The sequence below is a fragment of the Triticum aestivum genome, chromosome 3B (genome assembly GCF_018294505.1).
Source record: "Triticum aestivum cultivar Chinese Spring chromosome 3B, IWGSC CS RefSeq v2.1, whole genome shotgun sequence".
Classification (NCBI taxonomy): Eukaryota; Viridiplantae; Streptophyta; class Magnoliopsida; order Poales; family Poaceae; genus Triticum; species Triticum aestivum.
This window is the reverse complement of record NC_057801.1, coordinates 126,941,705-126,965,536: the sequence shown is the minus strand read 5'-3', so window position 1 is coordinate 126,965,536 and position 23,832 is coordinate 126,941,705. Positions and strand designations below refer to the sequence as shown.

The 23,832-nt window shown below is 50.8% G+C and overlaps 1 protein-coding gene across 1 annotated transcript; it reads left to right on the top strand.

The window, feature by feature from the left end:
• Nucleotides 1-222: 222 nt before the first annotated feature.
• On the top strand, nt 223-7,827 carry LOC123067387 (extracellular ribonuclease-like). The gene is made up of 10 exons (XM_044490202.1): nt 223-531; nt 1,816-1,908; nt 2,007-2,071; nt 2,163-2,227; nt 2,332-2,418; nt 2,581-2,600; nt 5,211-5,316; nt 5,867-5,977; nt 7,274-7,521; nt 7,816-7,827. The coding sequence occupies exons 1-10, from the start codon at nt 223-225 to the stop codon at nt 7,825-7,827; spliced, it is 1,116 nt and encodes a 371-aa protein (XP_044346137.1).
• The last annotated feature ends 16,005 nt before the right edge of the window (nt 7,828-23,832 follow it).

Sequence of the window (23,832 nt, the reverse complement as noted above, 5' to 3'; positions counted from 1 at the left end):
TCGGAACCGGATTCATGGACAAACCGGATTCAGAGGGAGTAGTTTTTTTAAAATACTTTGTGGTTTTACTAATTTCTTTATTGTTTTCTTGATTATTACTGTTGTGTTTTTGTTTCAAGGAGGTTATCTCTTTCGTCATTAATGAATGGCTCACGAGAAGTTTGGACATTTTCGAGATAGAGGAACCTTTGAACGGCAGCTGCTGCGGGCGGCAACGAAGGAATGTTGGCCTTCGCCGCCGTTATCTTCTCCCCCGCTCCCGGCACGCTGTCCGGTAGAACAATCCGCTCCCGCCCAACTCTCGCTGGATGCGTAAAGAAAACCACCCCGAAACCACCCCGGTCCGTCTTGTCCTCACCGCGACCCGCGCGCTCCAGCCGCCGGCCATGGGTGCCATGGTGCCTCCGCGCGCTCGCCGCTGCTCTAGCGCTCGCGCTCTGTCCTCCAGATATCATCCCTGCCCATGCCTCCTCCATCGGCGAGCGTCTGAAGCCGAGTACCCGGCATCCTTGCGAAGACGTCCAGAGCTACTACGGGGGTCCAGATGGCAACGGGGACGAAACCCGTCGGGTTTTGCCTTCCCAAACCCATCACCACGAGAAAATCACAAATCCGTCCCCGTCCCCATCACTGTGTGCGGAGCTAGTTTTCCGCCCGTCTCCTAAACCCATCGGATTTCGGGAAACCTACGGGAAACCCACGAGAAAATTAAAATATTTAAACAAACATAGTGACAACAAAGAACAACATTTGAATAGCAAAACAAGCATATTTCAGCAGCATAACGAGAGCAAATTTCAACATAAACAATAGTAGATGGTTCAACAGCTATATAGAGTTTATTTTAACAGATTTAAACAACATACATAGTATATTTCAGAGGCAGCAACATAAGATAAATAATAGCAACAATGATATCATTTCAGCAGCAACATAGTAATAGCTTCAACTTAACTTCTGAAACTTTCATGAAAAAGACCATATACTACAGTCTAAACCAAACCCTAGCAAATCTAATCCATGAATTCACAGAAAATTAACATCATCCATCACAAACCCTAGCACCATCCACCTCAGATTGTGAGAGATTGGGGTTACTCACCTCGTCTTTAACTTCTTGCGGACGTTGAAGTTGGATGGAGGCTCGGGAATCGGATTTGAAAGCCCTCTGCCTCCTCTTCCACGAATGCCACGACTTGCTGCCCTTCCACCACCGTCGCGTGTAGTTGTAGTAGAGAGAGGAAGGCGGCGAGTGGCTGCAGACTTCGCCGGCGGCACCGGCGGTGGCGCCCTTTCACCAGACTTGGGACGGGAAGAGGCCACCATGGGGTTCGTCACCGGTGGCGACGCTCTTTCTCCATATCAGACCGGCGGTGGTGGAGAAGATGTGGAGGGAGGAGGCTCACCGACGCAGATCGTGGTCGGCAGATCTTGCGAGATGGGATCGAGCCAGGCGGCAGCTGGGGTCCTAGGTTTAGGGTTAGATCGAGGGGGAAAGGAGCGAGCGACTGGCCACCCCAGCGAGGGGTTGGTTTGGCTTTCGACACTGCGGGGTGGGGGGGCTCGGTCGCTCTCAGGCTCGGTAGTTTTGGGTTGGGCCGCATCGGAGCACTACTTGGTAAAAAAATGTATTTTGCCGGGTTTGCCGGGTTTCGGGTTCGGGGACTACCTAGACGGGTGCAAACACATGAAATGTGTCGGGTTGTATAATGTGCCCAACGACAGCACAGCGGGGATGAAAAGATGCCCATCCCCGTCCCCTAATAGGGTAAAAACCCATGGGGACGCGGGTTTCGGGGCCCGTTGCCATCTTGATACGGGGGGCTGGAGGGCTTGTCCGGTGACGGGCTGATGCCGAAGCTCGGCGCCGTCGTCTCGCCTCACGCCTCACTGCGCTACAAAATGTTGGTTTGCCTCTAGCTATCTGATTCCGTGCTTAATTGATGAAATACATCTGAGTTGGAATGAACAGACAATGATTACAAGTGATGGATGGTCTGTAGTAGGTGTGGGAGGCGCTCAAGATTCTCGATGCAGCTGATGCAGACCACCCAGAAGCGTCCTCTGAAGTGTATGTCTCTCCAACAGTGTATAACAGTCTAATACTTGTATCATTTGCTCTTCGTTACTCACTTGATTTAAGCTGCGGTGCTTTGTTTCAGGATCGAGATATACTCGCAGAGAGCTGTGCCGAAGCTCTTGGCAGGCAAGCCGGATGGATGGAACAGTGAGTTGCATAATTGCATTCTGAAATTTTGCTGTCAAGACAGGATGGGTTCATCTTTTCTTTCTGTTATTTCCCAGCCATATTTTGTGCATTTTGTTGTGTAGGAGAACACCTCTGGCCGCGATCATACGGGCTAAAACGCCGTCCTTCTCTAACCGATCTGCACAACATTCGTCCTGCGGATGCCAATGGTCAGTTGGTTTGTACGGTGTAGTTGATCCAAAGTACCCCATGAGCATAGAGGACTCCTCTTTCAGTATGATAACAGTGCTCCATCAGTGGCAGATTTAATGGTTCACTTTTTTGCTTGAGGAGAAACAAATGCTTATCTGGATAGACAAATCCCGTTTCAGTGAATTCGTCCAAGGGAAACATGTTAGAGTTGTGTCGAATATAGTGTACAAGGTAGGTTACAGTTGGACTATGAGTTGTATTGTGTTTACATAGGATATGGAGTCGTGTCCTAGTAGGACACTTGTATCCTAGGCCTCTCATATATAGTGGGGGTAGACACACGATGTAACCTATGCCAACATAATAGCACATGCGCGCAAGGGGGAGCCGGCGGCGTGTGCCGGCGTCCGGGCGGCCAGGGTGCGGTATTGTGACGGTGTCATGGGGAGGAGCGCCCGTAGTCAATGCCCCGGGGATGTAGCCATATCGGTGAACCTCGTTAACAAATCTCGGTGTCGTGCTCGTGCGATTGTTTGGTCCTCGAATGATCAACGGTATGCCTCGAATTTATTCTAACAAGTGGTATGAGAGCTAGGTTATTCGGAGGCTGTGGATTGTTGATCTAGAGGAGAACACGTGGAAGCTGTCAAAAGATCTTACGAGATGCAACATGGGTGATTGGAGACATGGCAGCGAAGTTGTTGCGTCGTGGATCAAGGTTGGTCGAGTTGAAGATTCATGAAGGACGGCGTCGTGTTTGAAAGAAGCGATCGGAAGGCAGGCGGCGTCAAACGAGCACGCTGGAGTTCTTGCCGATCGGATCTGTACGTGATCGATCTGGTTTCGGAAGACGGGCGTGTAGCAGCGGATTCGAAGCGCCGCGGACCAACTCGAGCGTTGGTGGGTCGCAGCCATGCAGGGAGCCATAGCCAACGTGGCTCGTGGGCATGCTAGGATGTGGCGGGCTGGCCCAGGTGGCTGGTTGTGTGCGTTCTTGATGGGCTAGGCCCTTGTGCAGCCATGAGGTGGACTGGGGTTACCAAGGCAGAGCAGCGGCCAGGCGTGCAGAGTTGCTGTTGAATGATACGTGTGCTATGCTATGAGCGAAGGAATCAGGCACGTGAAGATTTGTTTGGACAAAAAAGAGGCACAATGTCTAGGCTTCATGTAAAGAGCGTGCGTGTGTGTTCATGGGCAGATTGGAGATGTGTCTTTGCTGCTAAGGGTACACTGAAATGCATTAGCAAAACAGTGACGTGAAAAAATAATTGTGCAAAGAATTCTTCGGGTCAGGTTTGCACGGTAGTTTTTTCTGTCAAGATTGCTGAGAGGGCTCGGAGATTATGTGAAGCAGAGGACAGTGCGTCATGAGGATCATGCATACACAGGGCGTCAAGCAATGCACTTAGATGTGCGGGCGGACACGGAGCATGGTGGAGCATGGTTGCAGTCAAACAAGTTCGGCTGGGTCGGACTGGACAGTCTGACGGGACAATGCAGGTCAGTTGGTACAGAAGACGGTGGTGGATCGGCGAAGACGACGTAGGTGCGTGATGCTGATGGTGACTGACTTCTGGGTGTGGAAACACGTGGCGCAGGCCCCGAGGGCTTGTGTGACTTCGACAAGACTATGGCACGGTGTTGATTCAAGACGGTGCACAGTATAGAGCTTGAAGTCGACGGGGCGCGAGGGTGGACTGATCATCTACCAAGGAGTCATGTTGAAGGTGGAGCTGGATTGGGGGGGCTACGATGTAAGGATCCAGAGAACCGAAGCCTATTCAGCGGGAAAAGCGAGTGACATGCAGTTCGGACTGGAGCACAGTGGTCTGATGAAAGCATGAAACTCGTCATCGGTCGGTGATGATAGGTGGTACTCTGCAATGGGGATTGAGTGGTGTGGTTTCGCGACCCTTGAGACTCGATCGGGACAGCAGAGGCTCGACGCGGTAATAGCGGCGAGGCGTGCGGTGCACACGGGACATGGAGACGGGCCAGGGCTCTGGTGGTCATACATGTGGTGAGACAACTGCGAATTTGACTCGGGATGACTACAAGCAATGGTGAAATTCCTTCATGTTTCAGACAGGCGGTTAAGAAAGGAGCAATGATGTTGAGTTCAGGTAACTCTTATGTGTGACACCCAATATGTGAGTTGTTTATTTTCACGCAAGTCAGTGATCAGTGTGTGATGCGTTGAACGAAGCTCTGGAAGTTGGGAGCATACACTAGAGTAAAGTGGAACTTAATTTTTTGCTCGAGTGTTGACTGTGGTCAAGAAAAGAAGGACTACAAGTTGCAGGTGGAGTCACATGGAGTCTTTGGAGTAGCAGCAATGCTAATGGGATAAGCTCAAGTTCAATGTACATGGAAGTTTGACGCATCGACGAATTCAAGGTGGTGGAGAATATTCGCCAAGGTGGAGTTTGTTAGAGTTGTGTCGAATATAGTGTACACGGTAGGTTACAGTTGGACTATGAGTTGTATTGTGTTTACATAGGATATGGAGTCGTGTCCTAGTAGGACACTTGTATCCTAGGCCTTTCATATATAGTGGGGGTAGACACACGATGTAACCTATGCCAACATAATAGCACAGGCGCGCAAGGGGGAGCCGGCGGCGTGTGCCGGCGTCCGGACGGCCGGGGTGCGGTATTGTGACGGTGTCATGGGGAGGAGCGCCCGTAGTCAATGCCCCGGGGATGTAGCCATATCGGTGAACCTCGTTAACAAATCTCGGTGTCGTGCTCGTGCGATTGCTTGGTCCTCGGATGATCAACGGTATGGATCGGATTTATTCTAACAAAACAAGTATTATGGAGGATGTGCTGCGACGTCAAAAAAATGTTCGAGGCCGGCAAATCGTGAAGCTGCACCTGACACTGAAACAGACAGTGAAAGATGGGCACCCCTTTTCAGGTATTAAAAACCTTTGTCCAAATAATGAAACACACATGTGCTATTCAGACTGTTCATCCATATTTGTGTCACATTTTATATGACCTATAATATTCATTTTTAGTACTACCTCTGTTCATTTTTACAGGACGTTTTAGACATTCAGACACTGTTCAAAACAGTACAGAGCAAGCTGTCTGAAACATCTTATAAAAACAAATGGAGAGAGTAATATGTTCAGTTGCAAGAACTGAGAACTGCACTTATGTGCCATAAATAGGAGGGTCTTGTTCTAAAAATGGGATTGAAGTTTCAAATTATATTACTCTCTCTGTACCAAAATATAAGACGTTTTGCAGTTCAAATTGAGCAGCAAAAATGTCTTATATTTTCGTACGGAGGGTGTACTAAATTAGTTGGAATGTCAATTGCAACCAGTGCAAGTAGCACATCAACACATGAATACCAGTGGTAGACTTATATCAGCTTTGACCATGTGAAGAATAATTGTTCTTGTAAGGTTTCACAACTCGGCGTACCAATGTTTCCAGTTTTTTTCTTTCTTTCTTCAGGTGCGTGGAGATGTAGCTAGGTCCCTGATGTACATGGCTGTAAGCTATGGGTCTGGACAGCAAGATGCAGCTCCACATTTGGAACTTTCTGATTCGTCTAGTATTCGTAAGTACTTCATTCATGTGGTGTATTTATTCAAAACATTTTTGACTAGATCGTATTGTCCCGTGCTTGCTCATAAAGCATTCAAGTACACCACAAAAGATCGAACAACACTTTGCATAGAATGTTCCTTATTGCTTTTGTCAACAAATCTGAAATTTAGAAGCTCTTACTGAGCATAGAACATCACAAGACCTAAATAATTACCTAATTATTTACTCTTACAACGGCCGATTAATCCAATTAAAGTTAAGAAATGCTGGTTATAGTGAGAAGGCTGCACAAGATCATTTGGATTCCAAGATAGTGGTGATTTTGTAATGGTATAGATATAGATAAGAGATATATCAGCCTGTCACAACACATGTACTATTAGCTGCATACATGATACATGTCAATTCATTTGTACTTGAATCACATTGCATTGCTTCTTTAGTAATGACAAATATTTGTTGCTTGTTTATTTAAGAAAGGAGGAGGATGGGTCTCCTTTCAGCTCTTCTAGAATGGAATGAACTAGATCCACCATCGAGATCAGAGCAACGTCGGAATGATAGAGTTTGTAGCCTTTACCAGCACAACAGAAATCCTTTTGTCGATCATCCAGAGTATGCTAATCTTGTATGGAGAAACACACCTAGCAAAATTCCAAGTGTGATGGAAACAATAGTGAAAGGCTTGGGTCAATGAGTTCCACTACGAAAACAAAGGGAAATATAAGAATGAGGTGCCCGGCCATTGGTTGACCCTATTTCTTTGGCGTTTCTTGTTTTTGTTTGATTATAGCTCCTTGAAATGAACGGTAAACACACTTGCAGGTGACAACAAATTACTAGTTATGTGATGCGACATATTATAGTTCAAACAAATTATAGAGGGAAACCTATGGGGAATTTAATCACAGAGGCCGCCATCTCCGCAATGTTCATTTGGAAGGTTTTCCGGACACAAAAATCATCTCCGAGGAGGGTTCCTCTGCGTTGACACCGCAACCACAACCTTCATCGCTGCCATCATGCTTTTGTAACCATGTGTGAGTAGAGCGATATAGACACATAGGGTGAATGAGAATCAGATGATGCAAATATTTAGATTTATAATGTACTATTGTTATTTTAAATACACACATTTGTGTATAACATACAAGTGAACATATTTATTAGTTAAAATATTAAAAATATGTAAAGCTAGAAAAGAGAGATTAATTCATGATTTATTATGGTGTCACATGACATTTTGCCAATAATAAGTAAAAATACTGAAGTTTACAAAGTAAAAATGAAACAATGGCTACTTCAGGTTCCAGGTATAGCCCAAATAATCAAATATTCTGTTCTGGGGTCACCTCGCGGAGATCCTTCTCTGGCCATCTTCCGGTCCGCACCGGCACCGCCCTAGAAAGTAAGAGGTGCCAGGAGAGGCTCGCGACGAGGTTGGCGAGCACCTACAAGGCGACTTGCCGCGCCAGGTTCGACATCGGATCCACGAACATCGGTGTGACCCGCAGCGCGATCATGCCACCCAACACCATCTCGACGCCCGATCAGGTTGATGTCACATTGAAGACATGTAGTTGTAGTCGGGGGCAACACTTACAGTTGTGTGTCTAGTTAGCGACAGACATGCACCCCCTCGATAAATTCACGCTGAAGACATGCAATTACAGTTGGGACACGACACTTGCAGTTGCATGCCTAGTGGCATACATGCAACTGCCCTCTTTCAACAAAAAAATACCATCAAATTGCACGCACGTTGAAACGTGTCTAGCGACAGAGATGCAATTGTCTCCTCCCTCCTGACAAGTACCACTAAATTATTGTTGTGTTAAACACATTCAGTGGCAGGGATAACACTTGCAGCAGTCGTGTATAACTAACAATTAAAAAATGGCCATATCTTACACACAAAAGGAACATTTGGGCGGGACAAAAATGAGTAAGCCCACGCAAAAAAAGATAGAAATTAAAAAAACAAATAAAAGAGAACAAAACAAAAATATTGAAAAAAGACATTGAACAATTTAGCAAAAGAGACATGATGCTTCGAATCGCTCCCCACGCCTCCTCAGATATGATCATGGCCAACTGGATAGCTTCCAAGTTCCAACCCCCTTAGTCACAAGGGGATTTTTGATACTTCTGCTGATTTTTTTCTATAGACATATTGTGCTCCGACACATGTAAAAGAGCCGCTGCTAGGCATAAGCCAACTGATTTCAGGGGGGAAATCAGTCGGCTCGCCAGCCATCCGATGTAGGCCCCCACGGCCATTGGATCTATGCTCGCATCTTTCTCACGCAAAACTTCGCCGCAGCTTCGTCCTGCTCCCGCATCACAACAGAAAAATTGCCCCACACTCTCTTCTCCTCTTCCATGCGCACGAGGAGTGCTCGGTAGGGCGACGAGCTCCAGCGAGACGCACTGAATGCCTCGCTGCTGGAATGTGGCAGTGCATCTGCAACTGGCGACCTGCTGCAATGCTGCTCCGTGGTCAGACATGGTAGCGGCATCCTCCATAGTCGTTGCAGCACCGCCGCTGGGCATGGCCGCAGCGTCCCCGTGCTTCTCCTGCCGGAATGCAGCTCCACCGCCAGACGTGGCAGCAGCGTCCCGTGATTCTCCTGCTGCAACGCAGCTCCGTCAGCGGCATGACAGCTCTCCTGCTTGTTAGACTGTATAGCTTATGTATTTACATGTGTATACTGTAACGTTGTATACCACCTCATTATATATATGTGATAGGCCACCCCTAGAGTGTTGTGCCGGTTCCCCCAAAATCTATTGTTTTACATGGTATCACGCTAGGTTATGTACGCTTCCGCCCAAAACCCTAAACCGCCACCGCCACCGCCACCGCCGCCGCCGCCCCACCGCTGCATCGCCACCATGTCGTGCGCTGCTGCGTCCGGTTCCACCGCCGCCGGTTTTCTGCCGGCCTCCCTCGCGGCGCTCCTCTCGCGGCCGTTGGACGCCGCCTCCCTGCAGTCGCCGATCAGGACGCGGAGCGTGGGCTCCCCGTCCGCGATCCCACCGGCCGCCTCATCGCCCGGCCAGGCGCTTGCGGTGCACACCGCCGCCACCCCGTTCGCCTCTTCCACCGCGGCTGCCGTCTCGCCTATGCCGCTGGTGGCGGAGTCCGCCATGATGGCGGGTCTCGCGGTGTCAACCGCGGTCGCCTCGCCCCCTGCACCCGCGCCGGTTACCCCTCCGACTGTCTCCACGGTGGTCACACCTCAGCCAGTCTCCTCCATGGGATCGCAGCCGCCGCCGCCGTTTCACTTCGGCCATCTCATCACCATCAAGTTGTCGTCGGACAACTACATCTTCTGGCGCGCGCAGGTCCTTCCGCTCCTTGGGAGTCATTACCTGCTTGGCTATGTCGACGGCTCTCTCCCTTGCCCTACTGCGCTGGTGGACAACGTGCACGGTCCGGTCTATAATCCGGCTCACCGTGTTTGGACAGGGTAGGACCAGGCGAACCTCTCCTCCATCCAGGGGTCGCTCTCTCCGGCCGTTTCCGGTCTTGTTGTCTTCGCCAAGACGTCCTATGAGGCGTGGACCATCCTTGAGCGCTCGTTTGCAGCACAGTCGCAGGCTCGTGTCTCTGCGCTCCGTCGTCAACTTGGGGAGTGTCAGAAGCTTGACTCCACTACCACTGAGTTCTACAACAAGGTCAAGGGCCTCGCCGACACGTTGGCCTCCATTGGACAGCCCCTCACCGACTCCGAGTTCAACTCGTTTGTTGTCAATGGTCTTGATGAGGAGTATGATGCCTTAGTCGAGATCATCAACGAGCGGGGCGACTCGACACCCATGCTGGCACACGAGGTTTTTTCTCGCCTCCTTCTCACTAAGCAACGGGTCGAGACGCGCCGCTCCAGGGGCAACGGCTCCCTCTCGGCCAACGCCGCCACCAAGGGTGGCCGCTCTTCTTCATCATCCCGGGCTCCTTCGGGGCTGCCACCACCGCCCGCCTCGGCCCCCCCTCCTACTGCGACATTACCGGGGGCTGGCGGTCAGCGTGTGTGTCAGCTTTGTGGCCGTGATGGGCACTGGGCCTCCAAGTGTCACAAGCGCTTCCAGCGGAGTTGTCTTGGTCTTGGCAATTACGGCAAGGATACACGTAACCTTGCCCGTCAGGTCGCCATGGCTGATCGTCCGGCGCCACAGAAGCAACAGGGACACACTCAGTCCTACTCCATCGATCCACACTGGTACATGGACTCTGGGGCGACAGAGCACCTGACAAGCGAGATGGGGAAGCTTCACACTCGTGAACCCTATCATGGCTCCGAACAAGATCCACACCGCCAATGGAGCAGGTATGCACATCTCTCATATTGGTCAAGCATCGCTTCTCACTAGACATGCCAATAGGAGTCTTCAGCTTCGCAATGTTCTTCGAGTTCCATCTGTGACACGTAATCTTCTTTCAGTTCCTAAACTCACACGTGATAATAATGTGCTTTGTGAATTTCACCCTTTTGATCTTTTTATTAAGGATCGGGGCATGAGGGACATTCTTCTTAGTGGGCGGCTCTGCCAGGGCCTCTATCGTATGGAGCATCCTGGCGTCGCTTGCGTTTTCAGTGGAGTTCGGGTATCTCTGTCACAGTGGCATGCTCGTCTTGGTCACCCGGCCACATCTATTGTCCGGCATGTTTTGCGTTGTCATGAGCTTCCTAGTGTGTCTAGCAATAAAGATGTAGCAGTGTGTGATGCTTGTCAGCAGGGGAAGAGTCATCAACTTCCTTTTTCGGAGTCCAGTCGTGAGGTGAAACATCCTTTAGAACTTGTGTTTTCAGATGTATGGGGTCCTGCTCAGATTTCTGTCAGTGGTCATAATTATTATATCAGTTTCGTTGATGCTTACAATCGCTTTACCTGGCTTTATCTTATCAAACGTAAATCTGATGTGTTTGACATTTTTGTTCAGTTCCAAAAACATGTTGAACGCCTTCTCAAGCACAAAATTGTTCATGTTCAGTCGGACTGGGGCGGCGAGTATCGCAACCTCAACTCCTTTTTTCAGTCGCTTGGGATCGCTCACCGTTTAGCATGTCCACATACACATCAGCATAATGGTTCAGTAGAACGTAAGCATCATCACATTGTTGAAGCTGGTCTTACTCTTTTGGCCCATGCATCTGTTCCGTTTCGGTTTTGGAGTGATGCTTTCACCACTGCATGTTTTCTCATCAATCGTACTCCCACTCGTGTTTTGAACATGAAGACTCCCATTGAAGTTCTCCTTAATGAACAACCGGACTACACCTTTCTCAAGGTGTTTGGGTGTGCTTGCTGGCCCCATCTCCGTCCATATAACAAGCGTAAGCTCAAGTTTCGTTCCAAGAAGTGTGTTTTTCTTGGTTATAGCTCTCTTCATAAATGATACAAATGTCTTCATGTGCCTACTAATCGTGTCTACATCTCTCGGGATGTTGTGTTTGATGAGCATGTATTTCCCTTTGCCAAACTCCCTGTGTCCACTGTCGAACCACCACCCATGCATTCATCCTCTGTTGCTTCTGACCAATTTGATGATGTTGCATATTCTCCTCTGTTGTTGCCTAACCATGGTGCAGGCACTGGTCGTGGGGCTCGTTTGGAGATTTTAGAGGCGCCATCGCCTCCTTCGCCGCCATCGTTTTTATCGTCGGCACCTTCAGCTGTGCATGACGATCACATGGCGCCCCTGCATGGCCTCGGTCCCCGTGCCCATGCACGACCGATCGCTGCCCCGGTCCGGTCGCCCGCTTCGTCGCCTCTGGCTTCTGGGCCGGCATCGCCACAGTTGCGCCCCGCGAGCCCGGTCACACCAACGGTGACTGGGCCGGCCTCACCTGTCCCTGTCTCGCCCAGGGCGTCTGGGCCGTCGTCACCGGGGTCGGCCTCGCCCGCCCTCGTCTCGCCCAGGGCATCTGGGCCGTCGTCACCGAAGCCGGCCTCGCCCGCCCTCGGTTCGCCCATGGCCTCTGGGCCACTGTCATCGGGGCCGGCCTCCTGCAGCCCGGAGCCGTCCGGTACTGGCTTTCCTGAGGCGGCGTCTGGCTCTTCGCCAACCGCGCCGTCTCCATCGCCCTCGACTTCGACGGCTCCTGCTGCTGCTCTACGTCCACATACGCACAGCCGGAGTGGCATCTTTCAGCCTAAGCAATGTCACGATGGAACAGTTTCCTGGTTAGCTGCCTGCATGTCTGCTGCTCTTGCAGATCCATCCTCGGAGCCACGCACGTATCAAGCTACTATGCGCATTCCTCATTGGAGAGAGGCCATGGAGCAGGAGTATCAAGCTCCCATTCGCAATCAGACATGGACTCTTGTTCCTCCACCATCACGGGTTAATGTCATTGATTCTAAATGGGTTTTCAAAGTGAAGAGGCATTCTGATGGGTCCATTGAGCGCTACAAAGCTCGTCTAGTTGCTCGTGGTTTTCGACTGCGTTTTGGTCTTGACTATGAAGACACCTTCAGTCCAGTGGTCAAGCCTACTACCATCAGGCTTCTTCTCTCTCTTGCCGTTACTCGAGGTTGGTTTCTTCGTCAGCTTGATGTTCAAAATGCCTTCCTTCATGGTGTGTTGGAGGAGGAGGTCTATATGCGCCAGCCTCCGGGTTTTTCTGATCCGGATCGCCCTGATCATCTCTGTCGTCTGTCCAAGGCACTTTATGGTCTGAAGCAGGCTCCTCGTGCTTGGCATGCTCGTCTTGTAATGGCTCTTCGTGCTCATGGTTTTGCATCATCAACTGCTGACTCCTCACTATTTCTTCTACAGAGGCCTGAGGTTACTATGTACTTGTTGGTCTATGTAGATGATATCATCTTGGTCAGCTCCTCTCAGTCGGCTGCTACTGCGCTTGTTCACTCGCTTGGTGCTGATTTTGCGGTCAAGGACCTTGGGAAGCTTCACTACTTTCTTGGTGTGGAAGTTACTTCTCGGGCTGATGGTCTTGTTATGATGCAGAAGAAGTACTCTCTGGATTTGTTGCAGCGAGCTGGGATGCTTAAGTCCAAACCGACGACTACACCCATGTCTACCACTGACAAGCTCACTGCTGTTGATGGTGTGCTTCTATCTTTTTCTGATGCGACGGAGTACATGAGTATTGTTGGTGGTCTTCAGTACTTGACGATCACACGACCGGATATTTCCTTTGCTGTTAACCGAGTCTGCCAGTATCTGCAGTCACCCCGTGATACTCATTGGTCTGCTGTTAAGCGTATTTTGCGCTACATTCGATTCACGGTGGCTCATGGATTGCATATTCGACCGTCCTCCTCTGGCTGTCTTTCAGCATATTCTGATGCAGATTGGGCTGGCAATCCAGATGACAGGCGATTCACGGGGGGTTATGCTGTGTTCTTTGGCTCTAACCTGATTGCCTGGAGTGCTCGGAAACAGGCCACTGTCTCGCGTAGCAGTACTAAGGCTGAGTATAAAGCTGTGGCCAATGCCACTTCGGAGATTATCTGGGTACAGTCTTTGCTCCAGGAGTTGGGTATATCCCAATCACAGCCTCCTGTTCTTTGGTGTGATAACATCGGTACTACATACCTTTCTGCAAATCCGGTATTTCATGCCCGAACGAAACACATTGAAGTTGACTATCACTTTGTGCGTGAACGTGTCTCTCAGAAGCAACTACAGATCAAGTTTATTTTTTCCAAGGATGAACTTGCAGACATCTTCACCAAGCCATTGCCTTTACCACAGTTTGAGGCTTGCAGGCGCAATCTTACCCTTCTAGATTCTTTAGGAAGTGGGTAAGATTGAGGAAGGGTGTTAGACTGTATAGCTTCTGTATTTACATGTGTATACTGTAACGTTGTATACCACCTCATTATATATATGTGATAGGCCACCCCTAAAGGGTTGTGCCGATTCCCCCAAAATCTATTGTCTTATACTGCTGCAATGCAGCTCCCCGACGGGCATGGCGACAGCTTCCTCGTGCTTCGTCTGCTGCAATGCAGCTCTACCGTCGGTGCGTCCTCAGCGTCCTCGTGCTTCGCCCTGCTGCAATGCAGCTCCGTCGTCGGCAGGGCAGCAGCGTCCTCGCGCTTCACCCGCTGCAACGCAGCTGTCCCACCAGCGTGGTAGCAGGCATCGCGAGATGAACGACGACCTATAAATTGTAGCATCGAAGCCTCTGAATGAGGGCGTCGTTCGCCGGAAGTTGCTTGCAGCGAGAGATGGGAGAAGATAGTGGGCGAGGGAGCAGCGAGATGTCAGAGGGAGAGAGGCGAAGACGAAGACTCAGAAGAAATCTGGATGGGCATCACGAAGGGATAAGGTTAGGAGAGACGAGTGGTTGGTTGCCTCGGCAGGACACGCGTGCGCGCTGGACGTGACTTATCAGGCGAGAGAAATCAGTCGGTCAAAAGCAAGAGTTTTCCCAAAAGAAATATGCAATGAATTATCTCTCGTCTTCTACCTCTTTGGACAGAAAGGTGGTAAGGGTTTTCATGTAAGTGCCGCCTTCGCCGGTTCCCCTCTCGTCTCTGGGTGCCTTCTAACGTCGACGAGGTTTGGTGAACCCAGTTTGAGAGTGGCCATGTTTGGGTCGTCCTAGTTTTGGGTATAGCTCAATCTAGATGTTTTGTTGCTAGTGGCGAGACGATGGTGTTATCGACAACGTGGAATAAGATGCCTCCCTCTTGTCCTTTTCCGGCGATGTTGATTAGCATTTGTGAAGGACGTGTGGAGCTTAGGTAAGGCCAAGCCTTGGGTCTAGCTTATGTCTATGCTTCGTCTAGGTGTTATTGGCTGGCGTTGTTTCGCGGAGTGGATGTCAACGGATCATGTTCTGGCCTTATGTCTTCTCTGACATGCACGGTCAGTTTCGGCCTCACCAGGAAGCTCGTGAGGCAAGACAAGACCCCTTTGGTTCTATATGGTCAGAATAGGGAAAAAAGAAACGAAAATCATTTTGTGTTCCCAGGCTCATCTGCATCCATGTTGAATGAAAAATCAAAATAAATACGAGCAAAATTCAAAAAAAATCTAAAAAAATTCATGGTAGACAATTTGATGCGTGAGGTCCGTCCCAATTTTCAAATCATTTGGACAACTGCACGACTCTCGGCAAAAAGACAAATTTAGGGTTTGTAAAACAGTTTACTTTACATGTACTGTTTTGATCCGAATTATCTTTTTTGCTGAGAGTTACTCAGATGTCCAAATGAGTCAATATTTGGAGCGAACCTCACGCAATAAAGTGTCTACCATGGATTTTTTTTTGAATTTTTCTAGTTTTTTCTTAAAAAAAATTCTGACAAGGTGCAGATGAGTTTTTTTGAGCATCAGTACAGACACAAGCGCTCATATACACGCGCATACACTCATCCCTATGAACGCACACACGCACACCCTATCCCTATGAGCACCTCCGAGAGAGTGAGCCGGCATATCATCTTGAGATTTACGAAGCCACCGTAGGCGTCTCGTCGTCGTCGGAAACGTCTCCTCCCACTGAAAGCGCATCGCCGGAAATCCTGAAATAAATCCAGAAATAATGCGAGCACCAGAAATTTGCACCCTGGTGGGTTAGGGATACCACTGTCCACCTAACCATCTCAACCACAGGTTGATTCGCAAGGTGCAGATGAGTTTGGGCACCGAATCGTTGCACTCGAAAAGAAACACGTTTTGATGACAAGATGTTTTTGCGTGTCGTGTTGGATTTACGTTGTTGCCACACGGTGGTGTCACTGTATTATTGCGACGGTGGAAAGAGTTGGCGAAATGAAACGAAAAATCAACAGCGGAAAGATCAGCCAGACTTTACAGATTTGACACAAACAATTAGTTACTCCCTCTGTATTATAGTAATACAGAGGTAGTATGGTAGACAGACGCCGACGAAACAGTTCACCAATAAAGTTTCAAGATACAAAGGTTACAAGATTATACAGTATAAGAATATAAACAAAGGCTGCCTCCACGTATGTACCAGTTCAAATTAAAGCTTGAAAGCTCAAACCCGGTGCTCCGGGGACACCTCGTGGAGATCCTTCTCCGGCCAGCTTCCGGCGTCCGCACGGGCTCTGTGGCCGGCGTATATGCAGCACCAGGCGAGTGCCATGGCGAGACAGCCGAGCACGGTCAAGGCGAACTTGGGCGCCAGGTCCGGGGTGTCACCCGCGATCTGCAGCACGATCATGCTGCCCACCGCCAGCGAGGTCGCCCACACTCTGAACCTGGCCCGCCGCTGCTCGGGCGCCGCCGCCGGGTCGTCGTCGCGGCGCAGGAGCTCGTGCCTCCTGATGCAGACGTAGAGCCCCCAGAGGCAGAAGTAGGTGGGGTAGTATGCCATGATCACGAACGCGAGGTCGTGCGCGCTGCTGTGGCGCGCGCGGTACAACCCCCACGCTAAGTTGCCGGTGACGACCCAGAGGATTGCCCAGAACGCCCATCCGCACCGGGGCTGCTCCGACCCCTCACCTTGGCCCAGCTGCACCGTCTTCGGCGGCGGCGTGTCTCCCGCGACGAGGAAGGCGGTCTCTGTGGGCTCCATGGGCGCCACTGGCCGCCGGGCAAGGTCGTCGTGAGCTTAAAGGGCGCGGCTGATGCCTGATGCCGGCCGGCGTACGTGGACGGGTTACGCTATGCTGCAGGTTTCGGCGCTGCGAGGGTGTTTCTCTGGCGCGAGCAGCGTCATATATGGTCATGGTGAGACGGAGCAGCTGGGCAGCGACTCGGTCCATGGTCGAGGCAAATCGGCAAGCGCGTCTGAATAGTATTTCTCCTCAGATTTGGTCATGGGATAGCTGAAAAAAGTTGCTGGATAATTCAACTCGCATAGTCTCAGGATGACTTTTCTTATGCAGCTGGGCTGTAGCAAAATTGGGGCGAGGGTGCAAAAAAAAATAAAATACTGTTCATGTCACTGGCATATGTGCCCTGAGCATACAAAGCGGAAAATTTTGTGATATTCCCTCTGAAAAAAGCTTGTCCTAAACTTGTCCCTAAAATGGATGTATTTATCATTAATTGGATAAATTTTTTCAGACGGAGGAAGTACAAGTTTTTAAACCTCCGTGGATTCCATGTCGTGGTGTCTTGGAAGCAGGGGTCACACGGCCGGTCCTGAGATTTCAGGGGCCTGGGACGGAGCTAGGAGCTGGGGCCTCTTAATACAAATGTAAAAATAATAATCAATGTCCCAGTGTCGTGTTTTGACATCAAATACCTGTGTAAATATCTCTTAAATTTAGCTGGTTGGTTTTAGGATGTAAATATACAAGTGTATAGCTACAGCCCACAACAAGAAACCAAAATATATCTTCGCCCCTTCAATTTGAACTATGAATCATGTCAAACTTACCAAATCAAGTAGGAAATTATCTACAACTTTCATGTTATGTTCAAAATTGGTTCTTCATAGAAATAGACTAGTTCTTGCAAACATAAATTTACTAAAATCTGATAATTCATTTTTGTTAGAAATTAAAATCAATTCTGAATATCGACTCCAATCGACAAACTATTTTTGTAAACAATCCAAACTTAGGAACTAGAGAATAGATTCACAAAAAAATAGAACAAGTACATATAGAAAAGAGGTTAACCTTGATCTGTAGAGCGTCGATTCGAATTAATTACTCCAGCCAGTTGTAGATAATTGATCAATTCCGATTAATCCAGCTAGTTCATTCATTGTACGCTATTGTTGGTCTATTCCTGGCGGCCGCTTGTGTCTGGCTCTGGCAGGAGGGCCCCGACGATACCGGAGCAAAGCAGCGGCGCGTCTCTGACTCCAATCTTGTGATCGGAAATTAGGGAAGAAAGGGAGTACAGGGACGCAGAAAACATACATGACACAACTGGGATCGGCCTGGCGATCACGATTGGAGAAGGCTGCATCTGCATGTCCCCGTGATTTAAGCTGCCTCCTTGGGCCGTGGCCTATAGGCTGCTGCATACCCCCTGCGGGGGCCCTGGATTTGGGGGGCCCGGGGCGGCCGCCCCTGCTGCCCCCCCTCAGGGCCGGCCCTGAGGGGTCACTCAACGAGTATGACGTTTACGGGCTGAGATTGATCGCATGTCGTGGCGACCAGGAAGGCGGTCTCTGTGGGCTCCATGGACGCCACTGGCCGCCGGGCAAAGTTGTCGTGAGCTTAAATGGTGCAGCTGAGAGCAACTCTAACGGACCGATCCAAACGGACACCACTTTTGTCCGTTTTCTGTCTATTTGGGTCGTCCATCCGCGTGTCCGCGTTCGTTTTTTCATTTGGGTCTGCGAGTACGCCCAACGGCAGCGTGACCCATTTTCAACTTGTCCGCCCTGTCATTTCCTCAAACACTTAGCAGGCACGGCAGGGGAGCTCGCAGCGTGCGGGGAGGCTGACGGGCAAGCTCGAACCCCACAGCTGGGGCGGCATGGCGAGCGCCACGAGCGCGAGGGCGCGGCGGGGCGAGTCCGGGGTCGGGCGCGGGCGTGGCGGGACGTGGCCTGGCGCAGTCGCGGCCAGGCGCACGACCAGGAGGGGGGAGTAGTGGTGCAGGGGACGAGGTCGGGCCGGGCACGCGAGCGTCGCGAGGCGGCTGGGCGCGCGAGCTACCACGGCGACCATGGTGGCCGGGCTAGGTGAACGATGCGAGTGCGGCGAGTGCGGCCATGGCGAGCGGTGCGAGCGGCGGGCGGGAGCACTGGGTGGCTAGCATAGTAGCATCTAGCATGCACGGTTATGCATCCGACGAGCAGCACCAGAATGCACATACTAGCGACAGCTAGCATGCACGCGCTGGGCGGACGCACGCACGCGACCACCGGCGAGCTAGCATGCGGTTGTACATCCGACGAGCAACACGTCGTGCAGGAGCGCGTTGAGCGGCTCCGCGGGCGCGCAGCGGCTGGGCGCGGGGGTTGGCGAGGCCGGTGCCGACACGTCCGCCTCGTCGGAGTTGTTCGATGTGCCGCGGGAGCTCCAGCTCCTTGGGCGGCGGCGTCTGCGGCCTTGGCCATGAGCTTGAGTGGCGGCGGCGCCTGCGGAGTCTCGCCCAGGGATTGACGATGGCGCGGCTGCTACAGGGGGCGGCAAAGGCGAGGTGTGCAGCGAAGAGATAAATAAAAAATAAAAAGGTAGGTGTATGGCAGGTGGGCCAAACAAGGCGTGCAGCAGACACGCGCGGACGAGGAGTTGGCAGAAAACCCCCGCTTTGTGTCCGCCTCGGACCCAAATCTGTCCTAAATTTGGGTCGAAAATGGGTCCGCGCGGACACAAAGCGGACACAAAATAAAAATGTGTCTCCGCCTTGGGCCGTCGCTTTTGTCCGCCCAGACCCAAACGGACATGGACGGACGAAATGGGTCGCCCCGTTAGAGTTGCTCTGATGCCAGGTCCATGTGCTAATGTCGACCATGAGGTAATACCAATGCCGCTAGCAAGTAAAAATTCAGTCAGAAAACCATGAAACAGCAAGAAAATGAAAAAAAAAAATCAAGAATCATTGATTTTTTAAAAAAATTGACTTACTAAAATTTAAAAAGCAGGCAATATACAGCTAAAGTGTTTTCACTTTGAGTCTCCATTTTGCACACTACACGTGTTGTACTATACTGTATACTACAATCTACGAATACGTACGGTCTAGGTCCGTCTTGGTCCAAAATGGAACGAGCACTCATTCCACATAGCTATAGCTAGGCGCTCTGCTCCGGGGATTGCTCGTGCAAAGGCCTCTCCGCCCGGGGGGCGGCGGCCGATTGAGCACGCCCGTACTCCCCATCGATGCGGCTGAAAATGAAGAAGTACAGGAGGCCCATCGCCATGGCGGTGAGCCCAAACACGACTAGCTTCAGCGCCAGGTTCGGCATCCTGTCCGCGGCACTCAGCGCAACCGTGTTGCCCTGCGCCACCGAGACCGCCATGGCAGCGAGCCTGGCCCGCCGCCGCTCGGGCCCCGCGGCCGGGTCGTCCTCAAGCCGCAGGAGCTCGAGCTTCCTGAGGCAGCAGTAGAGCACGGCGATGAGGTAGTAGGTGGCGATCACGAACGCCAGGGCGCGCGGCCTGCGGTGCGTGCGGTACACAGCCCACGCGAAGCAGGCGGCGACGAAGAGCACCGAGACCGCCCACCCGACAAGCCTGGCCCGGCGCCGCTCGGGGGCCAACGACGGGTCGTCGTCGAGCCGCAGGAGCTGGAGCTTCCAGACACAGCAGCAGAGCACGGCGACGAACCAGTAGGTCGTGACCACTAACGCTAGATCGCGCGGGCTACGGCGCGTCCGGTGCACCGCCCACGCGAAGCAGGTAGCGAGGAAAAGCACAGAGACCGCCCACACGGCGAGCATGGACCGCCGCTGCTCGGGGGCCGCCGCCGGGTGGTCGTCGAGCCGCTGGAGCTGCAGCTTCCTGACGCAGAAGCAGAGCACGGCGACGAGGTAGTAGGCTGTGATCACGAACGCGAGGTCGCACGGGCTGCGGCGCGTCCGGCGCACCGCCCACGCGAAGCCGGCGGTGAAGGCGAGCAGGGCGATCACCGTGTACGCGCGGCGTGCCCAGGCGCGCCAGTCACCCCCGCGCCGTGGCGCCTGGCCCAGGTGTACAGTCTGCGGCGGCCCCCACAACGCTTCTTGATCTTGCGCGAGCGGGAAAGAGGCGTACGTCGCGGGCTCCATTTGAGCGGCTTCCGGCGGGGACGGAGGAGCACTGCTCGACTGTTTCTCTTATCCTTTTGTTTGGCAACTGTGGACGCACGAATACGCAAAGGAGCGTTTAGATCACTGTAAGCTCTTATATGCTTTACGGAGAGAATTCTTTAGCAATCTAATATATCTATATATAAACGGGGCTACTAAATCTAAGTCAAGTGAGACTTAACCAAGTCTCAGTCGATGCAATATTCTTATGATCTTACATAAAGATCCGTGTATTTATATTTATATCTTTTGTCACTTAATTAAGGCTTGATTAAGTCTTAGTCGTCAGACACACTCATATATAAAAGATTAGAGAGGGAGCTGATTATTAAATAAAGTAATAGTAAAAATTAGTGTAATTTTCGCTTTGCGGATGATCACGAACATGTGGACGGCGTCCACTTGCATCCAAGTGTGACTCTTTCCATAGAAGCTCGATGGAAGCATCTCCTCTCACAATCACAGTTAAAATTTAACATGCGCGTATGACTCTTCCTGCGGTTATCCTTTTCTTGGGTAAACCGTGGTCAACTTCTGACTTCCGTTGTCCATTCGGTTTATTCAGTTTCTAATTTATATGGTTCGGTTTTTTGATTTACGCAACATTGATGTTTTTGAAAATATAATATTAAAAAAATACAATTTGATTTTGATATATATCAAATTATTCCAATATGCTTTTGCTGTATGCATGCATGGATTCATCCCTTGCTTTGTTTATTGACGTGCTTCATTCTTTTAGAAAAAAGTGACTACTTTATAAGAAAAATGATCGTGTTTAGTAGGGAACCTGTGCAAGAAAAATGACTACATTACATCTCTTTTGGGCCTTTGGTCTGTCCGTTAAAAGCAACTCTAGCAGACTCCGCATTTTGCCGACCTGTAAACTGTGTTTGCAGGTCGTACGGGGACGCTTATACGGGCTGAAAATTGCGGTGGCAGACTAGAAACCGCAAACAAACCCATAATTTTTAAACAAAGTTGTTTCGCGCGAAAAATTTAAGTAGTTGCTCGCCGGAGCTCGCTCGCATAGATGGTTCTTCTTCACATAATAAGTTCGTACACGTCACATACATACATAAAAGTCAGAGATGCTAGACAGGGCTAACGCTACCGCACCACTGCAACAAAATTGAGCTCACCGGAGCTCCTGCGGTAGCTGCCGACCGGTGGCGATCAGTCGGAGTCGGAGGAGTCGGACGCGAGGTCGATGTAGAGCTTCGCCTGCTCCGCCTTCATCACGCGCAGGTCAGGCTCCTTCGATGCATGCGCCTGCGATGCCGTGACGCCCGTCTCGAAGAAGCCACTCGTACTCGAGCTCGCACATGATGCGCTCTTCCATCTCTTCCTGCTCCCTCGCCGATCGCTCGAGGACGACGCGCTCGAGGAGCTCCTCCTGGCCGGGGGGAGGTAGTCCTCAGGCCCGATGACGCCTCGGCGCGGCGGTGCATCGGGCACGGCCTCCTCCGGCTCCCTCTTCACCGGGACGAGCCGCGAGCTCGATCCGCCCGCGGATGAACACCCCCCTGACCCGTGGCCGGATGACCTCCCCGCGGACCTGTGGCCGGATGACCTCACAGCGGACCAGTTGCCAGAGGAGACGCGGCGGTGACGGGCGAGCTCGAGATCGAAGTCCCCGAGCTCGCGGCGGTTGAATGCCGGCGGCAGTCGGGCACCTTGGTTGATCCACCGACGCGCCCCCCGCTTGCGCGCGCCGTCAGATCTGGCGCGGCGTTGGCACTCCGCCTCATCCCCCGAGTCGTTCATGGCGGTCGAAGGCTCGTCGGCGACGATAAATCGAGTGGCGCGGTGGGGAATTGGAGGGGAACGCGGTGGCGGGGGGATAGGGTTTCGACCCGCATCTGCCCCGCAAACCGCAGTTATACTGGCTCGGGGGTTGCGTTTGCGGGCTGCGGCAAAAGTATTTACGAGCCGGACACCGATGCAGGCTCTGGTCTAGCCAGAAAAATGGGCCGAGCCTGTATAATCGCCGGAATTATGCGGGTTTGCACTGAATGCGGGGTCTCCTAGAGTTGCTCTAACTTTCCCCCTGGACCTGAGTGAGTAGGTTGCAACTCCTTTTAATCTTTTACTAGGTGAATGCCCGAGGGTTGCAACGGGACATGCATAATGTTGTAGTACAACACTAATCATTTAATACAATATATGAATTGAGGATTTTACGGTTAGCATCAGATAATATTGTCGGCATTTATTATCACTTTTCTTCTTCATCCTCTTCTACAAATCTAAGCCCATAATTAGTTTGTCAACAGCACAGCCAACTCGCAGTTCCCATTATACCATCGCCCGTACAGTTTTTATTTCACATTGTGCTATTATATAGAGAACATAGGGCAGGGGCAAGAAATTTCCATTCTCACATAACCAATACAAACTAAATGGAACACAAAGAATCCGTCGATCAGGTGGGCCTCAACGTAGTCACTTATCAGCTATAAGCTTTGACTAAAACAAATTGGAAAGGGGGAACCAATTAACCAACGCAAATTGGCAGGGCCACCAAGGTAATCACAGAACATCTCCACGCATTTTTTTTACTATTAACAAAGAAATTGAGCGGGGAGGAGAACAAAAAGGAAAATCAGGATGCAATGCTGGTTCATCCTCATAGTCAACAGTGGACACATATAATTTAAGAAAAGGACTCAACTAACTTCCGACTAGTCAAATTTAAACAACAAATCCGAACGATCTTAACCTAGCTAATCATCCATTGCTAAAGAAAAATCCATGTAATCCTGCGTCTTAGGGCATGTACAATGATGGCGTATGGATACAAATGCTCCATGAGAAAAAAGTAAGTTGAGGCATTTATATTGATTTTTTTCTCCAATGCAAGCTACCACTAGTGGGCGTCATTAAAAAAAAGAAAATATAAACTCCCACTACACATGTATCTCTACAACCCACTTCAACTTTTTCTACTTTATGATTAGCCCTAGTCAGTCCGATTTCCTCAAACACCGTAACATTTTAGAAGGCCCCTTAGCGCTGTTAGAAATAGTTCATGAGCTTAAACGCACCAAAGCGCGTGGCGTGCTTCTCAAGTCGGACTTTGAGAAAGCCTATGACCGCGTGAACTGGGAGTTCGTGTGTGAGGTCCTCATCAAGAAGGATTTTGATGCGGGTTTCGTCCACCGAATCATGCACCTCGTGTGTAGTGGGCACAAAACGGTTACCATCAACGGTA